This window comes from Pocillopora damicornis, chromosome 2, assembly GCF_964200805.1.
Source record: "Pocillopora damicornis chromosome 2, jaPocDami1.2, whole genome shotgun sequence".
Taxonomy (NCBI): domain Eukaryota; kingdom Metazoa; phylum Cnidaria; class Anthozoa; order Scleractinia; family Pocilloporidae; genus Pocillopora; species Pocillopora damicornis.
The window spans coordinates 27,760,446-27,780,223 of NC_142671.1; the positions used below are offsets into that span (position 1 = coordinate 27,760,446).

Consider the following 19,778-nt stretch of genomic DNA (forward strand, 5'->3'; position numbering starts at 1 on the left):
AAAAGAAAATTCCCTCACAACAGGGCTCCTCTTCACATATCTTCAAACACAAACAAACAATTTAGAAAGTAAATTACTATGAAAGTAGTGAAAGTAGTAATTCTTTGGAAAGTGCTGCCATGTAGTCTTAGATTGAGCAACGAACCGAACGAGCTGGAAAGATTTAATTGAGGAAGTTGTGAATGAGGGTGCTACACATGAAACCAAAGTCGACCAAGAGATCATGAAGTAATAATGTTGATTTATTTATAAAGCAAAACCTTTTTTTTTAACTCTGACAATAGGTCAAGGGCCTCAGTTGAGAACAAAAGCTGTAGAAGCCTATGAAGAAGTTTCTCAAATATGGCTCAAATGAATTTGTGTATTAGCATTTTTCAAGCTTTTTCTTTGCCATTGCTAAATTGACCACGACGTTTTCCCAGAAACCATCTTTATGCCCTGGAAAAAAAATTAAATCTATAAGAAAGTTAGTAGCCCACTGGCATGTATATCTACATACAACTCGTCTTTTACTGTATTAATTCCCCTCCCCCTTTTTGCTGTTTTTCTTCCCGTTATACTCTTTCCCTCATCCTCGTCTTAAGAGCCTGAAGAGTCAGAAGCCATTTTCGCTTTGGCAAACTTTATAGCTTTTCTTCGTCAAGGAAAAAAATCAAGTATGAAAAAAGCTCAGCGATATTGAGTTTTCTTGTACATACCGTAATGATTCGTGCTCCAGGCGCAATTAGCGCCCGGAGCACTTATTAACTATTGATGCCTAGAGGGAGGGCGCTTATTCGAAACGGGGCGCTTTTAAGGGAGACGGCACTATTTAATTCTCGGGAAACTGAAAATTATGCCAAAAAAAGCTTTGACGTTTGTTTGAAAAGGATCAAGAAGACTGGTGAACGGACATGCTGTCCCTCGAGCGAGATCATTCGTTTGAAGGAACTGTGCACACACATGGACATTATAGTTGAGAGACTGAGACGAAGACCACTGTTTTTGTATAATAAGGTTTGAAGTAAGTGATTAAGCAATTAAAGGAAGATGAACCACCTTCGATCTGAATGTGCAGGTACACTGAGAGTACTATCGCTGAAACAGAATAGTGCCGCTAATTGGTATAGGGGCGCTTATTGTAATGAGGGTGTTTCACACTCGACAGGGGTGATTATAAGAACAGCGGCGCTCATTAACAAAAACGAGTTCGAGGGAGGCGCTTATTAGAGGGAGTGCTTACAAACATACATACATCTTTATTTAACAATGCAGGTTATGAAAATTGGCAAGAACGAAGTCCTGATGTGGACCTGCCTAACTACAGCTAATTAAATATTGTCACATTAGGTAAGGATAAAAATATAAGTGAACGAGATATAAATTTCTTAAATACAATAATGATTAGATAAATTTAGATGTGATCATTATAAATAATAAATAAATATCTAAAAATATAGGAAATCATCATTTTTCATTGAAACACAGACGGAAACTCTGGCAAAATTTATGCTATTTAGTAGATATTTCTTCGCATTCAGCTTAATCTTAAAAGATCTTAAAATTGCAGTCTTTGATATGATGCAAAGGAGGTTCCATGCCAATGCAGCCCTGTGTTTAAAAGAGGACCTGCCAATTTCAGATCTTGGTCTTGGCACTTCTATATTTAAAGAATTCCTTAAACTGTAATTGGGTTTTGCCTTAGAGAGGAGAATATTCAGGTCCTCTGTATTTGAACCATGATAGGATTGGTAGGTCACAACCAGCAGCCTCTTTACATAATATGGAGGGAGGTGCTTATTAGAGAGGGTGCTTATTAGGAAGGGCACTTACTAGAGGGGTACTTATTAGAGGGGGTGCTTATTAGAGGGGGTGATTATTAGAGGGGGTGATTATTAGAGGGTGTTAGATCCAAGTGTAACATTTTTTTTTATTATTCGTTCTTGCCTAATTTGTTTTTCCTTTGCGTACGCAAATTAGTTTATACTTCCTTTCGTTCATTTGTTTAGTCTTCTTTTTTGGCGTTAATTTAGGTGTTTATCTCTTTCTGTCAGTTTTCGTGCCCTCGTTAGCGTTTCCGTGCTGTTTCATCTTCATTAGCGCCTTTCTATAGTTTTATTTTCCGCATTTTCTAGCGTATTTGAATATCGTAGTTTGTCAGTACAGTTGGTGAGTTCAGTTTGGTCCGCGCTTAGCGCAGTTCTGTTTAGTTGGTTTCTAGCCTCTTCGCGTTATTCGCAGTCCTCTTTACAGAAGTTTTCTCTGGCCAAAACAATTTTCAACGATGAAACTGCCATAAACCTGCAAGACTCCTGGCCTTGAATAATAACACCACACTCTTAGTATCAAGCACGTTCGGCTCCAATAAATCTTTTTCTTTTTATTTGGTGTGTGGTGTTATTATTCAAGGCCAGGAGTCTTGCAGGTTTATGGCAGTTTCAGAGGGGGTGATTATCAGAGGGGATGCTTATTAGAAAGGGGGTGCTTTAACCCTTTCACTCCCAAGATCTAATTAGTAATTCTCCTTACTATCTGCCATACAATTCTTATGATGTTAGTTCAGAGAATTTGGTATTGGATCAACTAATAATCCCATAATTGACATTCTTCTCTATTCTCATCACCTGCCTGCTTGATATTGTATTGACACTGTTAGGAGAAATTCTGTCTTGGTCACTTGTGGGAGTGAAAGGGTTAATGGCATGAGGGCATCAAATCAAATCATTATGGTGCTGATCAGTGGTACCTGTTTAAACAGTAAGAAAAGCTATTGATTTTAACAGTTGACTCAAAAGTTCATGCTTAAGTATTACTCACTTGTTTAGGTGTAGCATCCTTTGTAATAATTCTTTGAAACATTGTCATTTCATCAGTCATCCACTTTGTTCCTACATTTCTTAATGGCCATTTCTTGCTCTTCCTGTTTCTGCAACACTTCCTGAGCTGATTTATACATGTCCTAAAGGGAATCCAACTGTTTTTCATCTTCTGTGAAAGTATCATAAGGGCAGTTCTGTTTGTTGTGGTTCTTCAAGCTCACAGTGTTAATCAATCAACTTTCCAGAATAGTGAGTGATTCCAATGGTACTTATTTACTATGCTCTGTAACTTGTCTGTAGAACCTCAGTAATTTGTGAAATATTAAACAAAAAAAAACCAGTCACCACAGAGCTAGCAATGTTTACCAGTGATGCCCTTGGTTATCTGAAGTGAGAATCCTTATCCACAACTTGTGATATATTGGACAAGGGCATTAGCCAGTTGGCTTTTTACAAAGCAAAGGCTAGGAGTTAAACTGGGGGCAACCAAAAACAAATCTAGTGAACAACAGAGTAAAGAGTTGAACCCAGGACTGCAAGAGTACAAGTCCAGCGCCCTAACCTCTCCAACACAATGTCTCCAATAATGCTGGCAAAATTCATGTGAATGTCACATGTACAATAATATTCAACATATTTCAAGATACAAGGTGTAGTAAAATTAACGTCCAAGGAGAACAATAAAGATCATTGAAACTATTTAGCAACTGGGCTTGAACTGAGTCTAATTGAGCACTAGGATTAAAACACCTATCATTCAAAATGAGACCATCAATGTGTCAGAAAAGTCATGATACATGGATCATATTTTACTCTGTCTTTTCTCATTGCTGTGTTCTTCTCCTAGTTTTACATTTATTAGAAAAAAAGAATGGTTTCCTCTTGTCATTCTCAACAGTGATTTTGCTTTACTTAATCACAGACAGATCACATTACCAAAATATTTAGAACAGATTACCCAAGAATTTTTTCATTTTTGCCTTCATGAAGTAGCTTCCTTAAAAAAGTTCCAACAAACCTGGCATGTTGTCCATTGCAGCCAAACTTTTGCTGCTTAAGTCATCTCAGCATCATTATCACTTCAATTTGCCTTTAAAAAAATCAGCATTTAATTATTATAATTATTATAAATATATTATGCCATGAAAACAAATTCACCCAAATGACTAGAATAATTTGGCCACTGCTTACCCTGTAAAAACTATAAAAACCAGGTATATAATTATATAATATATAATTATATACCTGGTTTTTATAGCCAATTGAACCAAGGGAAAAAACAACCAAACTTAAGAAAAATGTTCATAAAATGAAAACAGTTAAGGGAGGAAAAAATAACAGGACTTAAATGTTGATTTAACATAAAAATCCTGATTTGATTCTGGTTGAATGATGAATGCAGATTTTATCATCTTTACACTTTCCTCACCTGTTGAAAATTTTCAAAAAGGTTTTCCTGCTCTGCATCAGTTATATTGACCAACGTTCCTTCAACACTTTGAACAAAAACTTGTTGAAGGACTAAAATTAAAAAGAGAACAAGACATGAAAAAAGTGAGTTTCTGTCAAAGGAGCCTTTGCATACATGTATGTCAGTTTTACATGAAGGAAGCAGTGTCCTTGGCGCAACTTCAAGCTCTACACTCTCTTGCTTAAAGGAGTTTTTCTCAGCTGCTATGAGTTCAGCCACATTGTACCAACCTACAATTTGCACATTGTGAATAACATGCCTACTTGGAAATTAACTAACCCCCACTTTCTTGCCTTAATGAGACCATAAAAAACTCCATGCAGTTCAACCAATTGTTAATGTCTTTATTCAGAGTTAAAATGCATGCAAATATTGAGGTGATTCCTCAGTTTATCACCACACATCCTGTATTGTGCATTAAAATCAGGGGAATGAGGATGTGCACATTCCAAGAACATGGTATTGCTTTTAAATCCATGGACCAGGTAAAAAGGTACACTGGTCTTTAGATCTTGAATGAGCACAGTGACCTAATTATAATGTTTATTGTATAATTTTGGTGTACCATTTCTCCCCTTTAAATTAGGGATTTAAAAAAATTCTTCAAAGGGGAAAAAAGATAAAGCTAAAAGCATGCACATAGCCCTTTATTTGAGGATGCAAATTAAGATGTTAAAAGAAACGACTCAAGGAACATTTCTAGTTTATGTCATTTAAATTTGCCTGATTTTCCCACAAATTATACATCAGATTGTTCCATATGCTCCAAACTTTCTACCCACTGTATCAAGTTTTTTTAAAGGGTTACTTTAAAAACCCTTGCTTCCACCTGCAGCAAAATGTCCCGTGAACCGATGAAATGACACTCATGATTAGTGCAGGCATAACTTAATGGGGTATGTTTGGTCCATTAAACTTCTAAACAAACACAGTGACTTATCTTTTTAAAAATTAATGTACTTTTCAAAACAGACATTTACAAGGAACATTTAAGGAAAGTTTAAGGAAAATTGTGCTATAAATTTTTTTCAGAGGAATTACCTTAACTAAATTAGTCTTTTTTAAAGAAAGATACTGAATGCTCTTCTTTTTTCCAGATTTAATTTGTTCACACAAAATAAACCATGCCAATTCATTAAAGTTCTCTTGCAAAGAAAAGCAAAGGTGACTATAATCTTCAAGAAAAGTGCTTCAGTTATAGTTTAAAAGGCACTCAATAACAGAGACATTCTGTAACTTGTTCTAATTTATCACAAATTCTTCATTTTAAAAGAAGTTTTACAAATTAAAGTTCATTTACTTTCTTTTCAAATTCATTTTCTACACCACACAGTTTATAAATAAAAAACATTCTTAAGTCTCTTTGTCTATGAGAAAGTGTTCCAGAGGACAGATTAACACGCTAAGGGACACTGTAGCTGATTATGATGAAACTTGTTGCAAAAGATACTTTGGTGAGATATTCTAAAAGCCACAGAAATTACAATTTCTGCATTTAACTTTAAAATTCTAGAGGAGACCACTTGATACCTGCAGAACACAACTGAAACTTGGGTTTCTCAATGTCCATACCTTAGCTTAATTAAAGATCTGATGAGACGAATTGGCCAACTTACATTTAAATGCTATTGAGGTCAACTTTGAAGAACCCAATCAAAAATTTGAATTTTGAACTCTCTATTATTTTATAGCTCTATGCTTAAGAGCTTATGATAAGCAACCTTTCCTGCAACAAATCACCATGATAGAACCTTAAATTCATTTAGAATAAGAAAATCAGAAAAAATGAAAAGAGAAAAAGGTGTTGCTCTTCTGGACCATAAATGTGTTTACAATGCGGCTTAAAATGGGTGTGCAAGTCCTATAAATATAACCTCCTTCCAAACACGTACGAAAACATAACAAAAAACATCGAAGGATTGGTGCGTGTTATGGTAGTTCATTTGAGTTGTCCAACAGGGTTAAGTCCATGGACTGAAGGTCATTGTTTTGCCATCACCCCATTCCTTAGTAATCAGTGCAACATTTATTATAAGTTGAATAAGTATCGTTCCTATGTGATAACATACATTTCATAGACATTGAATCGGTTGAAAGTTCTTTGAAGATCTCTCACCTGTCAAGTGGTTCCTGGTAAACATTAGAATTTCATCATGATAGAAAGACGTTACTTAACACATCCGATCTACAATGTGAAGATGAGACGAGTTTTTAGCATAGGTCATCATCATCCGTCATCAAATGTAACTTAACTGTCGAAATAAACCGACTATTCAGTGCGTCATCGGCACTTTCAGTTCTACATTCACGCAGCTCGTCCGCCATTTTGAACGTGGTTGCTACGAAACTGGGTCGAGAGCTAGTCTAGGCCAATCAGAAAGAAGACACCGTGTTCAAAGAAATCTGTGTGCATAACTGTTACGAATCTGGATTTTGATTTTGAAATCGGGAATTCGGATTTTGCGGTAAAACATGAAATCCAAAACGATTTTCATCGCTGAGAAATCCATCCTCAAAGTGGATCTCAATTAAGAAATCCAACTCCAGATCTCGTTAATTTCTATGTTTTGCGTTTTTCCGGGAAATCCAAAAAGGATCTCTTCCAATGAGTTTAACCGTTGCCATACACGACAACGACGCACACAGTAAAAAGACCGGTAAGGAATTGGGTCGGGTACGTCGCCCCGTTGTGATTCAGAAGTGACTTAGCAGTCGTTGCGACGAGACTTCAGCGCTATCTTCGTTCTTGAATATCCAAACTCTGGCTCTTTAAAGATCGCCATTACAAAGTTTCAGTTTCATAGACAGCTCTAGGGACAAGGAATTTATCTTCTTTGAGAATTATGCAACAAGCGAAAACAGAGGATAATTACTGATAATAGAAGTAAGATTTTGATTGGAATCCTCATGGACAATTGGACTTTTTACAAAATTATTCTTATCTAGTCTCGCGTCTGTTTATTCATCTGTCAAATTTTAGAGCCACTTTGCAAAAATTTAGCGATAAATTTTCACAAATACACTGAATAAGAGAAGGAAGGGGACCCACTTATCCTGGAAATGAGTTTTGGATTAATTCCAAACATTATTATTAAACATTATTATTTACAAGTGCACAATTTACGCAAATCCTACGCGTTTCGATCGCGACGGGAAAACCAGCGAAATGATGCCCTGAATTTGTTGACTAGAACGATAATGCTAACACCGGAAGTCGAAAAAGTGTCCTGTCCAGACTATCCGCGCGCTCTCCCGTTCTGAAATAACGTTCCCGTTCCCGTCCCCTTGCTAACTCACTCTCATGTTACGCAAGGAGTAAGAAACGCGATAGAATAAAATTCAATTTTGAAGAGCAGAAAAGATGCCATAAGTGTAGCTTAACACTTTCCAAACACTTTTTAAAAGAGACACAAAGTTTTGGTGGATTAGATTAAATTATGAACCTGTTTAATTCTGACGGAATTAGAATGAAATAGGTTCCAGTAATCAAAACGATTACACAATGGTTTCAACCACAAAACAAATTTACAACAGAATTCAAAGCACCTGAGCAATTATACTAAAATAATTATTCGTCTCAGGGTCAATGAATAGTGTCGAATTCATCCGGGGATTACTCATCAATATTCATTTCGCCTTTGGCGAACAATGAACAATGTAAAAACGAAAGAAATATTGTGACTTTCCCTTTGAGCATGGCTTACCTCTGAAATTTAAAAATTCAAAACAAAAAGTAACACTGCTTGATTGTGATGTTGAAAAGCATAATTCGTCCGCGTATCAAGATTCTAATATGGCATACCTATGGGCTGTTCAATTTTGAATTCCCTGAGCTTCGTTTCTTTGCAACGCTTGATGAGAGGAATCTGTTGAGACTGACTTTGTGTGTAGAATGTTGAACTTCCCTCCTAACTTTTCGCCGTAATTCCTCCGTGTTTGTCCGGTATCTAATCTAACCACGGAAGGTAATCTTTACTAAATGGCTCAACAGAGTCAATAGGGTCGGCGGTTAAAAAGTCTACGACGTCGAAATGGGTAAAAAAGGGGAAATCAAATGGTTCAACACAGGAATCAAGTGAATTGTAAGTCGCCAGGTTTGAGTCTTTTCTAACCGGGGTTATCCTGCTGTATAGCATGCTGTTCAGCTGTCAAGTTTTGCTTGGGAAACAAAAAATTCTTTTCTGGTTTGTTCAGCTGTTCTAAAGGGCTCCTGTCTGCCAAGACTCCTGGTTTTTTTCCTAGGCGAGAGGAAGAGGTTTCGTGGTGTTGCTCCGTAAGTTTTGAACCATCGTTTGTGATCTTTTCCTGAAGGGAAGCTATTGTCTCTCTCAGAGAGTGACTTGCTCTTTTTTTCCACCATCAAAGTATTTTTTCCTTTTAATGTCGTCAGTGCTTTCCAAACTACTGATTTTTTTGCTCTCTGGCCAATTTATTATTCGCTTCCCGTATGATATCATTGAGCCATTCTCTTACAGCTTTCTTAGTTTTCTCTGAATCTCTGGTCATTACATACATATACTTTATTTATGCTCGAAATTCAGTGTAGCTGTAGAGCTAATATCTTCGAAAAATAAGCTAAAATAAAATGAAAATATGCTATCTTACAATTTCAATATTATTTATAAACTATATACAACATTATGCATGCAGAGGGAAATATAACTTGTAGATCTACTGTGGAAAAGCTTCATATCTAAAGATCTCCTGCTTGAATTATAGAAAATTTAATGTTTTGTAAGTGTTTGGGAGAGAGTTCAATATTTTGCTAGCTAAGTATGAAAAAGAGTGCAGACCGTATGTCGTTGTTTTTGGTTTGGGAAGGGACATGATATGATTTCCGCGCAAATTGTAGGATGAAGACCGTACGTTGAACATATCTTTTAAATAACCTGGATAATTCGTAAAAGAACAGAGTCTTATATAACGTGATCGTGAAGTTCTGGAGGCGTCTAATGAATAGAGATTTTAAGTTAACTTTGCGTAGTAAAATGTCATATGGAGAGCTGTAGTCCTGTAGTATAAACCTAAGAATGCGCTTATTTAGATTATCTACTTTGTCGGCATTGCGCGCACCACAGAAATGCCAAACAGAAGAACAGTAGTAAGAATGCGGCAAAATAAAGGCTTTATAAAGCTTCAATAGCGTCTCCTTATTAATAAGTTTCCGAAATCTAAGCATTACGTTAAATTGATTATTTATTTTCTTACAGATAACTGATACGTGATTATTAGAAGAAAGCCCATTATCTATTGTCATTCCAAATATATCTATCGAATTATTTACTGGGAAACAAAAATTGTGCTCAGTTTTTTCCCAGGATTATAGGGCTTGGTGCTTTTTCTCGTTAACAATCATGCCATTGTTTTTATACCATTGATTTGCGACATTAAATTCTCGACAAATGCACTTTTCCAGTGAAAGGGAGTCTAGGTTAGACGAATAAATCTGATGTTCGTCTTCGTATGCGTCATTGGACAGTTTGATTCCAGAAAGGCTCTCGTAGGTAACCATAGTGATTGGGTTCCCTTCTTTCCATCTTTTGCGGAAAATGTACTTTTTGCTTTCCTGCCACTAGTTGCCATCTCTTCTCTATCAACCGTGCTTTGTTGCCTCTTATCCTTGTTGGCTAAGCTCATGAACCCTTGGTGAAGCGTTGAATATTCAACTTTCGATGGTAAGACTTGTTCGCCGGGATTAGAAACGAGAAAGCGTGTTTTTTCTTTGTAAGTTGTTCTTAGGTTGTCATTTGGAATGTCAGACTTTGTGAGAACCTTACCATCAGTTTGGAAAGCGATCGACCTTTTATCTTTCTTCATTTGTGCCAACTCTAGTTTCAAAAGTTCCGTCTCCTTGTGAGCTTCTAAAAGTTTCTCCTTTACCTCTCGCAGTAGTATCTCTGCTTCAGTCGTACTTTTGATAAGTCTCTTTATTTCCTCATCTCTTTCGTTTATAACTTTACTTTTCTGGTTAATTTCCCGGCGCAATTCAAAGTTGAGGGAGGTCACGTCTTGAGTACTGATAAGAAATTCCTGGATTTTTTCCTTTTTCTTAGCGCACTGATTGAATCAGTATTCAGAGTTGCTCTTAACACTAATTCAGATCGTTCTTTAAACACTTCATTTCTTCCTCTAACACTTCCCCTTAAACTATTTTCCTTTGAGGAGTTTCTTGTAGCTCTTGGATCTTCTTTTGATAGACTTTTTCGTCAGAGTTCTCATGCTGTTCCCTCAGGTAAAGGGGTTCATTTGCTGTGTCAGTAGATTCAGTCTTAAAGGTACATAGTAGACTTGCTTCTTCAGACGAGTTTGACGTTTCTAATAGTTCACCTATTGCCGTCTCCTTGACAAAGTTCAGCTCGTTTTCTAAAGTCTCCAACTCTTGCTGCAACATATGCTCAACAGCTGTCTTATTTTCAAGAGTTTCCTCAAATCCTCGGATCTGACCCTGATAACTGCTATCAAAAGCTATGAGACTTATAGTCTGCCCGGTGAGTTCTTTGGGCTCAGTTGTATTTTTAGACGGGTGGAAAGTTGGAAATTTGTCGCATAGCACTTCCTCTGACCTTGGGACTATGTCCTCGTTTGCGTCGTCTTGTCTGTGTTCAAGGAAAGCTCAATCTTTCTATTCTAACAATTTGATCTTTATCTGACCTATCAACGTTTCCATGTGTTGTGAGACCACCAGCTTTACCACGTGTTGTGAGACCATCAGTCTCCCGTTTGCGCTCCCAATTACTTTCTCGGTCGGCCTCCTGACTTAACGACGCACTTACTAAGTTACTGTTAACCGAAACGGAAGTGTTAATAGAGCTCTTTGAGCTTCCTTGATGCATTTGTATTTGGATCGTCACATACACCTACAGCATTACTGGAAGAGGAAAAACTTATTCCTGTCAGGGAGGATTCTGACGAAGGTACCTCAGCACTTGATTCACTTGACAGACTCTTGATACTTCCACTTTGGGAAAAAATGCTTTCACCAGAGGTATGCATACGTCCTTCACCTAACTGAAAAAAATTAATACTTATTAAGTGAAAAATCTGCTCTATTATTCAGATTGGAATAGTCCTATGAAGTGTCGATAGCATTCAAAAATAATCTTGGTATTGCATATTGTGCTCTGTAATTGCAATATAAAACTCGCCCCACTTCCCAACCTTTTCGCCTGCGCAATCATTCGTTTTATCTACGTTGAGTTCTTATTGGCTGTTTGGCATTTTAAAATTCTACCCGGTTGGTTTAACGATAATCTTCAAAGAAGAAACCGAACTGACAACTGAAAGAATACTTACCCCAGCGGTTCCACTTCAATATCAGATTTCGTGTCATCAGTCTACTGAGGCTCTTCATTCTTTTCAGTTTCTGAAGATTCAAGGAAAGAACTCCTTTACAAACACGAACCTGTCACCTTAGCGTCTCAATTCTATCCCCACAATTTAAAAATGTATGTCCTCGACAGCTTGCTGATGCTACATTTTCCTCTTCCCTACTGAGATGTGTCTAAAGATGTAATAAACCACGTTTATAGGTATGAGAGCGAGTCAGGAGACCTGGATCGAGTACACATGGTCAAGGTTCACGAGGAAAATTTTGTGACGCAAAAAACCTGACCTTGGCACTAAAACTTAACTAGAAGCGGAAAGGAGGTTACAGGATTTGAATCACCATATTAACAAAAAACCTTAAATGGTAATTGGCTTCGTCGTCTTAGGAGCCTGGATTTTCGTCCCCGTAAAAATGTCTTCCATTATTTTGAACATCGAATGATGAACTTTATTAACATCGTCTCTATCAATGACCACCTAAAGATGATGAAAAAGGAATCAAAACATCTCTACTTCACTTGGTAAATGCGATTATTCAGTATGTATTTACTAAGACTAAACTACTGCATGACTAATCCCTATCAAAGACTTTCACATTTTCGCAGTCAACTTTCTTAGCAAAGAGGAGTTAGTTAATCATAATTTTATTGTAATTCCTTCTAGCTGAAGTTATGAAATTACGTTCGTGTTCTTCGAACCTTCTGTGGAGAAACATATCATTTGCATTCTAATTTTGAACGAGTTGTGCAAAAACTATTGGTTTGAGAGGTCTGTTGGTACGGTGAGCGTAGTCCTTCAAACAGTTTTGGTCAAAATTAGCAAAGTCATACTCACAACCACTCCAATGATGAGTTTTTGAAGTCCTCACAGCTTTACCATGTTTCTGTCAAGGCTATAAAACAGCCTTTCCTCTCATTTTAGACTAACAGAAAATACCCGTTGCTATTTAGGCTGACCCGCTCCTCTGCCACGTACTAGTCGATATACACATTGCTATAGGTATACCCCACCTGTCGGCCTTGGAAGTCAGCTTGCGGTAACCCCTCCAACTCAGCTTTCAAGCGCTTTCTCTCGGACTCGTGCCAGTCAAACAAGTCATAAATACCATCAGGATCCAATAACTTATAACCAGTTCCGTGGGGTATGAAATCAACATTTCGATGTTTGGCTCGGAGCGAGCTCTTTGTGGAGATTGTAGCAGTGAGTAGCCTCCTCGTCGTCCAAAACAGACGAAACTCGACGTGATAATTCCTTCGTCATTTGAGCCCGTAAATCTGCAGGGTTCTGACCAATTGATGCTTTTATTTGAAATTTAACTCGCGGAATGGGAAGCGTGGGTGGAAGGAGGACGTCATTGACAGCTAGGGCTTCATGACTGCCGCCCCCATTAATTTTTGCTTCAATTCCAAAAGTACCTTGTTTCTCAGTTGTCCCATTTCTTGATCAGACAAGTTCATGGGAACATTTAAAACTTTTGGCTTCTTCTTTCGCCATGATTCTTCTTCCTTCTTCGCAACCATTTTCGTGAAATCGCTCCCCAAGAACATTGTTCAATTTCAGAGCAAAGCTGTTCTTCCATTGCTTGATCCTGCTAAACGCTTGTTGCTCTATTTCTGACGCATACTTAGGAATGTCGGTCAGAGGGGAGTCTGAGGCGATTGTTGCTCTACGTTCACTCTGCTTAGTCCTCCACATCCTGACAGCAGCCCCCACTGTTGACACATCATCATTTCCGCTTCCTGATGAAACACTCTATAAAAATAACATCACTGAAAATTATTCCATTATTCGTTTGCTTTTAAGGTGTCACTTTTTGGGAATCAGCTTTCTCTTACTGTGTCATAATTTGATAATCTAACTAAGGAATATAAAAATACATTTTTATACAATTTTTATATGTAAATGTGGTCTGAACGAAGTACTTCAATATAATTACTTATCTGTATATTCTTATACTTACCATATTTCATTTGTAATTCATATTTGATGTGCTCAGCTTTTAAGTTTTTACACGTGAGCCTATGGCTCGGATATATAGGGCAACCTTATTTCAAACTATGACATTAATGAAATGATTAGACTGATTGATTGAGTTTGCTGGTTGTCATTTATAGTCCAGAGTGGGCAAAAGCGCTAAGGGAATGAAGTGTCTTGCCATTAAAGAGAAAATATCGCGGCTAAGGCTGAGACTAGGGACCTTTAGCAAACCACGCCGACGACGGCAACGAGGAGGTGGCAGACAAAAGATCTAATGAGCAGAACGGTAGTTCGGCGCGAGCCTTTTAAAAATGTATACATTTCTTAGCCGTTCTCTGCAAAATAACAACTTGAAATCATCAAAACTTGCGTGGTCTCAAAAAGGGTATCCCATGGCAAATTAGTTAACCTTCCATTTAGTACTCCACGCCGCTCTCATACGTTATGCTGACATTAACTTGTGGCGCTGTGAGAAATAATAAGGAGATCCAGTAATCCGGGAGATCCAACTGAAAATATATATTCATTTTTAAATCGACGTCTTCCGCGGCGTTGTCGTCCTAACTGCTAAAGGTCCCCTCTGAAACCTCAAGAGGACGCTCACGAACACAAGCCTTCCACTTTTAAACTATTTCATTAAAATTTAGCGAAATTTTTATTACGATCTTTTCATTTGCAGGTTTTACTTTATCTTTTCAAATCTTACCATTTCAGACCATTTCATGAGAACTCAAGACTTTCTCAGCAACTTCGTTCACAGGAGAAACAGCTGAAGGAGTCTTACGATCCTGCAAAGTATAATCGAATACAACTTCTTTTAGAGTTTTATAGCTTTACCTCAAACAAAAATTTTTGACACTGTTTTTTTTTACCTGGGGGGTAACATGCAGTCAGCATTATATGGAGCACTTATCAGACAAACGAATCAATTGTGATAGCCCCACTCGCCAACGAGCTCTCTTTAGCTCGGTGGGTAAATCATTTTAGCGGTACATTCGGTAAGCTAAAATGAGAGATTATATGGAAAGGCGGGTTACCCCACCTAAGCGGGTTACCTCACCTACCTGGGGTCTCCCACCTCCATGTAAACAGGCCCTAAGTGGCGAGGTGTTGTTCACCATTCTCATCAGAGGTCATTCGCCGAATTTTCTTGTTAGTAAAGGCCAACGGTGTTTATGTAATGAAAAGAAATCATACATGGCTGCTTGGAGATATGGAATTTCTCTTAACGTCTTCAACTTGTTATCTCACGAGTGAGCGCAGCAAACGAGAAATTTGAAGAGAGATTCCATAACTACGCACACACATGTATTATTTTTTATTTAATTTGAAAGAGGCCATGATATCGTGGCCAGGAGATTACAAAACAATTTAATATCTCTTGGTCGTGGCATATCAGGACAGTGACGACATATCCGGCGTAGGATTGGAGGGATGTTAGATTTCGTTTCTGATTGTTCACTTGCAAGTATCAGCGACATGTCAAACGTTTCCTTATACCCTCCCACACATGTAAAGACACGGACGGATGAATAGAGCTGAAACAGACTTTTCTATCCATTACTAGTGACATTTCTAGCTCTATGCAGTCTGCCAAAATACTTCGTCCTGATTACAATTTCTTTCTGGGCTTGGGGTGGGCAATCAGACCGAATGAGGAAATTTGGGATTATTATGACAATTAGTTGAGGCGCGGGAAGTTTTAATCAACAAAAATTCACCTATGACTTCCACGCTGATAGACATACAACCTAACAACAGTAGGCATATTCTCCATGTTGTCTTCTGTACATGTTTATAAGATGCTGACGAGGAGAATTTGTTAAACAATTGAGAACTTCTTAATCTAGTGATCATTTCCTTTATTCTCATGACCTTACTGTTTGACTGAGGGGAGAAATTAGATGCTAATCATTCTTAGGGGTCAATGGTTAATGGATAGTCATCTAAAATAAACCACATTTTTTTTTTATGATTTTTATTTACTTAGGCAGACGAGCTTGACAACATACAGCATTCTACACTTCCATTTGTATCCGTAAACAGCATCTTCATTCGTTAGCTCAACATGAACCAAAAGAGATTGACTGATACATATGACTTATTTGATGTTCGTCCTTCTGTCTTTCTGTATTACGTCAGTAATACCGTTTTCCTTTTGATTTGTGCAAGCTTCTGCAAAATTTACTTATGAGTCAAGATAACAGCAAATCCAAATGAATAAATAAATGAGCCAGATACACGTGCATCATCTGACCTGAGCACTTAGTACATGCGTGCAGTAGGGTAAATAAGATTTATGGCTTAGCATTGTTAAGTAACGCAGCCATCTACTAATTACATAGGATGTTACTTTTTTTTTCTTTTGGGTAAATAAGATTTATGGCTTAGCATTGTTAAGTAACGCAGCCATCTACTAATTACACAGGGTGTTACTTCTTTTTTTTTTTCTTTTAAGCAAATCATGAGTAAGATATCAATAGTAACTTTAGATTGAATACATATGATTCATGGCTTAGCATTGTAATACAACACAACCATCTACGAAATATATAAGAAGTTACCTTGTAATGAAACAATTATGAGTAAGCTGTCAATAGCAACTTGAAATTAATGGTAACTTCAGATTGAGTAAATGTGATTCACGGCTTAACATTGCTATTCAATACAGCCCGCTACTGAGGACTTAACTTCAAATTGAATAAATGCGAATGATGGCTTAGCATTGCTATACAACAGCCATCTACGGAACTTATGTCATATTTCATATGTTGTCAAGATTGAATTAAACAAATCATAGCTAATAATATTATGGTAAATTCAAATTGAAAATTTGAATAAATATGATTCATGGCTTAGCATTGTAATATAACACAGCCATCTACTGAAAATATCAGATGTTTAAGTTGAATTAAACAAATCATAAGTAAGGTATTGATAACAGCGTTAGATTAAATAGGATATATGGCTTAGTAACGTTATACAAGACAGCCATCTACCCGGCGAATATATAAGATATGTAGGTTACGTTGAACATTAAGCTTAAGCGAGAAATCGATTGTAACTTTAAGTTCAGTAATTACTCAAATTTTAATTAATAAAAGGGGCTCTCCGATCTTTGATTCGGGTATCCGCCAATAAAGCAAGTACTGTTTGTCCATTTTAAAGTTCACTCTCGTTAATGAAGTGTTATCTGAAGTAATATTACTGCAAAGGACAGAGATGGGCCTCTAAAATAATTTAAGTTATACCTATTCAAAGCTTACCTACTGCTGAAGGGACTTAACATACTTTTGATCTCTAATAGTACATGTACAAAGTGTTACATATACTGTCGAAAATCTAACTAAACAACACATTGACACGTTTTTTTATTACATTTAGCCTATTGAATCATAATCCATATGTATCTGGTATAACACGACACGAGCACTTACATTTTCACATAAACCAACAGGCTCGTATTTTGACACTATGTACGAAAACTACTGTTTGTTGAAGTATTTCAAAGTCATTACAGGGGCCAAACACCTACCTACGCAATCGATTTTAAAGTTAATTTGTTAAACAAGAAAAAAAATGCAACACTTAAGGTACATGTAATTCTCTTACATAACGAATGCACTCATCTGAGAATACAGTGTTGTTGTTTACACGCTCGTTTCTTTTATACCATCGAGCGCTGGGTAAAAAAAATCAAGGTCGGAGTCATCATCAAACGTGGCCAGCGGTGCTCTTGGAGACTCTCGCCCAGAGGCTGCTGGGAGATTATCATCTGCTTGGTGTTTATCTGTTGCATAATCACATGACACAAGGAAAAAAAGAACACACTCAGTCACGTACCTTCTGTTAAGTACTTAAATTCTGCTTAGACTAATTCATAGCGAGATTGTTATAAATTGGGGCACCGTAGTACAACGTAAGCCTCGCAAAAGCGCTTCCTGTCACTGCTGAAAGAAAAACTGCTCCAAGATTTTCCAATGAGGAAAAGTTCCTTCACTATTCGAATAAACCGCTGAACGTAGTTAAGCAGGGCAAGAGAGGTGACGAAATTGTAGAAACTAACAATTTGTTTAAGGTATAAAATGAAGAGAGATCGTTCACCAATAGTCCTCCAAATTGATGAAAATAATCTCAATATATCAAAGTTCTTTTTTTAAAAGAAGCAGAGGGTTGATAAACATACCCTTATTCACAATTAACTCGTCGCCTTCCCCAGCCTCATCTTCCATGTTATCTTCCTCTTGCTCTTCGCATTCTGTGAATTCCTTTTCTAGTTGTTCTTTTTGTTTGTCAGGTCCATGTTCCATGTTATCTTCCGCTTCCTCTTCGCATTCTTTGAACTCGTTTTCTGATTCTTCTTCTTCTTTGTTAGGTTCGTCTTTCTGCTCTGATGGGTCTTCGTGGTCTTCCTCGGCTTTTTCTTCTTGTTAAGTCACAGCTCTCTCCTCGGGCTCTTCATGATCAGCCTGCTCTGCGTGTTGCTCATGCTCGCTTTGATCTCTCGATTCGTCGTCACTGTCATCGCTGTCATCGCTGTCATCACTCTCTGCGTCTTGTTGGATTTGAACTGTAAAGAAAAAAGTTTAAAAAAATAAAAAGTGGATTGTACCAGGGGTGCTACTTCCTTTAGTACCATTCTCAGTACATCATTTAAAATCAAAGAGTATATCATAACATTTTATTGATCTTGTGCACTGTTGTTTAACAAAAACTTGGGTAGCAGCTCTTTCAAGAAAAAAAATAAGTTAACAATGTTGTTACGTAGTTTCTTCATTTAACATCCGCGGCATTTATTTAAAGCTTTACCATGTAACCCCGGCGTTTATACGAGGCCGACAGCTATTGACGGGGTTTAGTTTCCTGTCATTTCACGCCGAATTTTTCTTCGCTCAACCTCCGACTTCAAGGGGTAGTCGGTCAATACGGCACGAATTTCACTTTTCCCAGTCGCAAAAATTTGTCGCTTAGCATTCTACAAGGATCACTCTTTTTCCTTTGAACATTTTCTTGAATAAATTTGACAACAGGGCTCTTTAGTAAAGTGTAGTTAATTGTTAGTGAGACTTAAACTAAAGGGCGAAACCTCGATTTACTCCTCAATTATACGCTTACGGCGTTCTGATCTAAATAAGCAGTTTCACCGAGACGTTTTACTCAAGAAAATACCTAAAACTGTTTCCATCTTTTCAGGTTTGCCCATCCATTCTTCAGAGGCATTCTGTCTCTCTTCGTTTCAGAATTACCTGAACGCGTGATTTAGAAAATCGAGCGACTTTCCCCCATGTTTACTTGAGCTGAGTAAATATTTCATACCTTCTTCGATGACTTGCATTTCCACGCCCTGATCTTGGCCTTTGGAAAACAGCAATGACATTAGTCAAACGTACTCGAATGGTATTTACCTTCATCATTGGAAATATTAGTGATGAGTTGATGGGTGAATCATACATGAAACAATAATCAACATCACCAAAGATAGTTATTTTTTTTCCTTCCTTTTTTTCTTTAAAAGATAATCATGCAGAAGTGCAACAGAAGCCAGAAGGTAATCACGTGACAATAAAACTTAATCAGACAGGTACCTAATCCTTAGTCCTCAGTCCTTATTTCCTTAGGATGATTTCTGATAAACTTACCTCCATTGTTTTGATTTCGTCCACACTTTTCCATCGAATAGCTCCAGAACTGTTGGAATTTAGCCTTCAGAACACGTCGTACCTAAATGCAAGTCATCAAGAACAAAAAGCGAAACAAAAAAATTGAAATAATATGCCTACTGATTGGTCAAACACCTATGGTTCACTGAACCGATCAATCTTAATCTAATTTTTAAAGTAGTTGGGTAATAACTCTCTTAGGATTTCTGCAAGAAACTCGCAAAGTTCAAAACTCCCTCGCTCTCGGCTGGTGATTCAAAACTTTTTGAAGTTCTCCCAACATCGCGCGTGGGATGTTCTGCCGGTAAACCGAGAGAGAGTCCTGTCCAATGCTTAAATGATCAATATGAAGGTTTCAACCAGTCAGAGTACTAGTCACTTATGCTTAGTAGGTCATCCAGAAACAGAACCGTCTTTGTTGGTTGGGGCTCTTTTTTTTTTTTCGTGCGATCTTTTCACTTCACCGGAAGTGTTATAACTTGAAAACAAACAATTTTATTTTTCGTTAGTCATTCAGTTTAAGGCACGTACAGAAAAATTTAAACA

The 19,778-nt window shown here is 37.3% G+C and overlaps 1 protein-coding gene and 2 long non-coding RNA genes across 3 annotated transcripts; all 3 read right to left on the minus strand.

The window, feature by feature from the left end:
• Positions 1–224: 224 nt before the first annotated feature.
• Positions 225–6,612, minus strand: LOC149050616 (uncharacterized). The gene is made up of 5 exons (XR_016184228.1): positions 6,386–6,612; positions 4,228–4,319; positions 3,817–3,888; positions 2,797–2,967; positions 225–438 (listed from the first exon to the last, which is right to left on the minus strand). It is a non-coding gene; the product is annotated as an uncharacterized LOC149050616 (long non-coding RNA).
• Positions 6,613–12,910: 6,298 nt separating this feature from the next.
• Positions 12,911–14,484, minus strand: LOC149050617 (uncharacterized). Its single transcript, XM_089196886.1, has 2 exons — positions 14,279–14,484; positions 12,911–13,347 (listed from the first exon to the last, which is right to left on the minus strand). Exons 1-2 carry the CDS (start codon positions 14,294–14,296, stop codon positions 13,039–13,041), a joined length of 327 nt encoding a protein of 108 aa, XP_089053012.1. The 5' UTR covers positions 14,297–14,484; the 3' UTR covers positions 12,911–13,038.
• Positions 14,485–15,856: 1,372 nt separating this feature from the next.
• Positions 15,857–18,007, minus strand: LOC149050618 (uncharacterized). Its single transcript, XR_016184244.1, has 2 exons — positions 17,759–18,007; positions 15,857–17,362 (listed from the first exon to the last, which is right to left on the minus strand). It is a non-coding gene; the product is annotated as an uncharacterized LOC149050618 (long non-coding RNA).
• Positions 18,008–19,778: the final 1,771 nt, after the last annotated feature.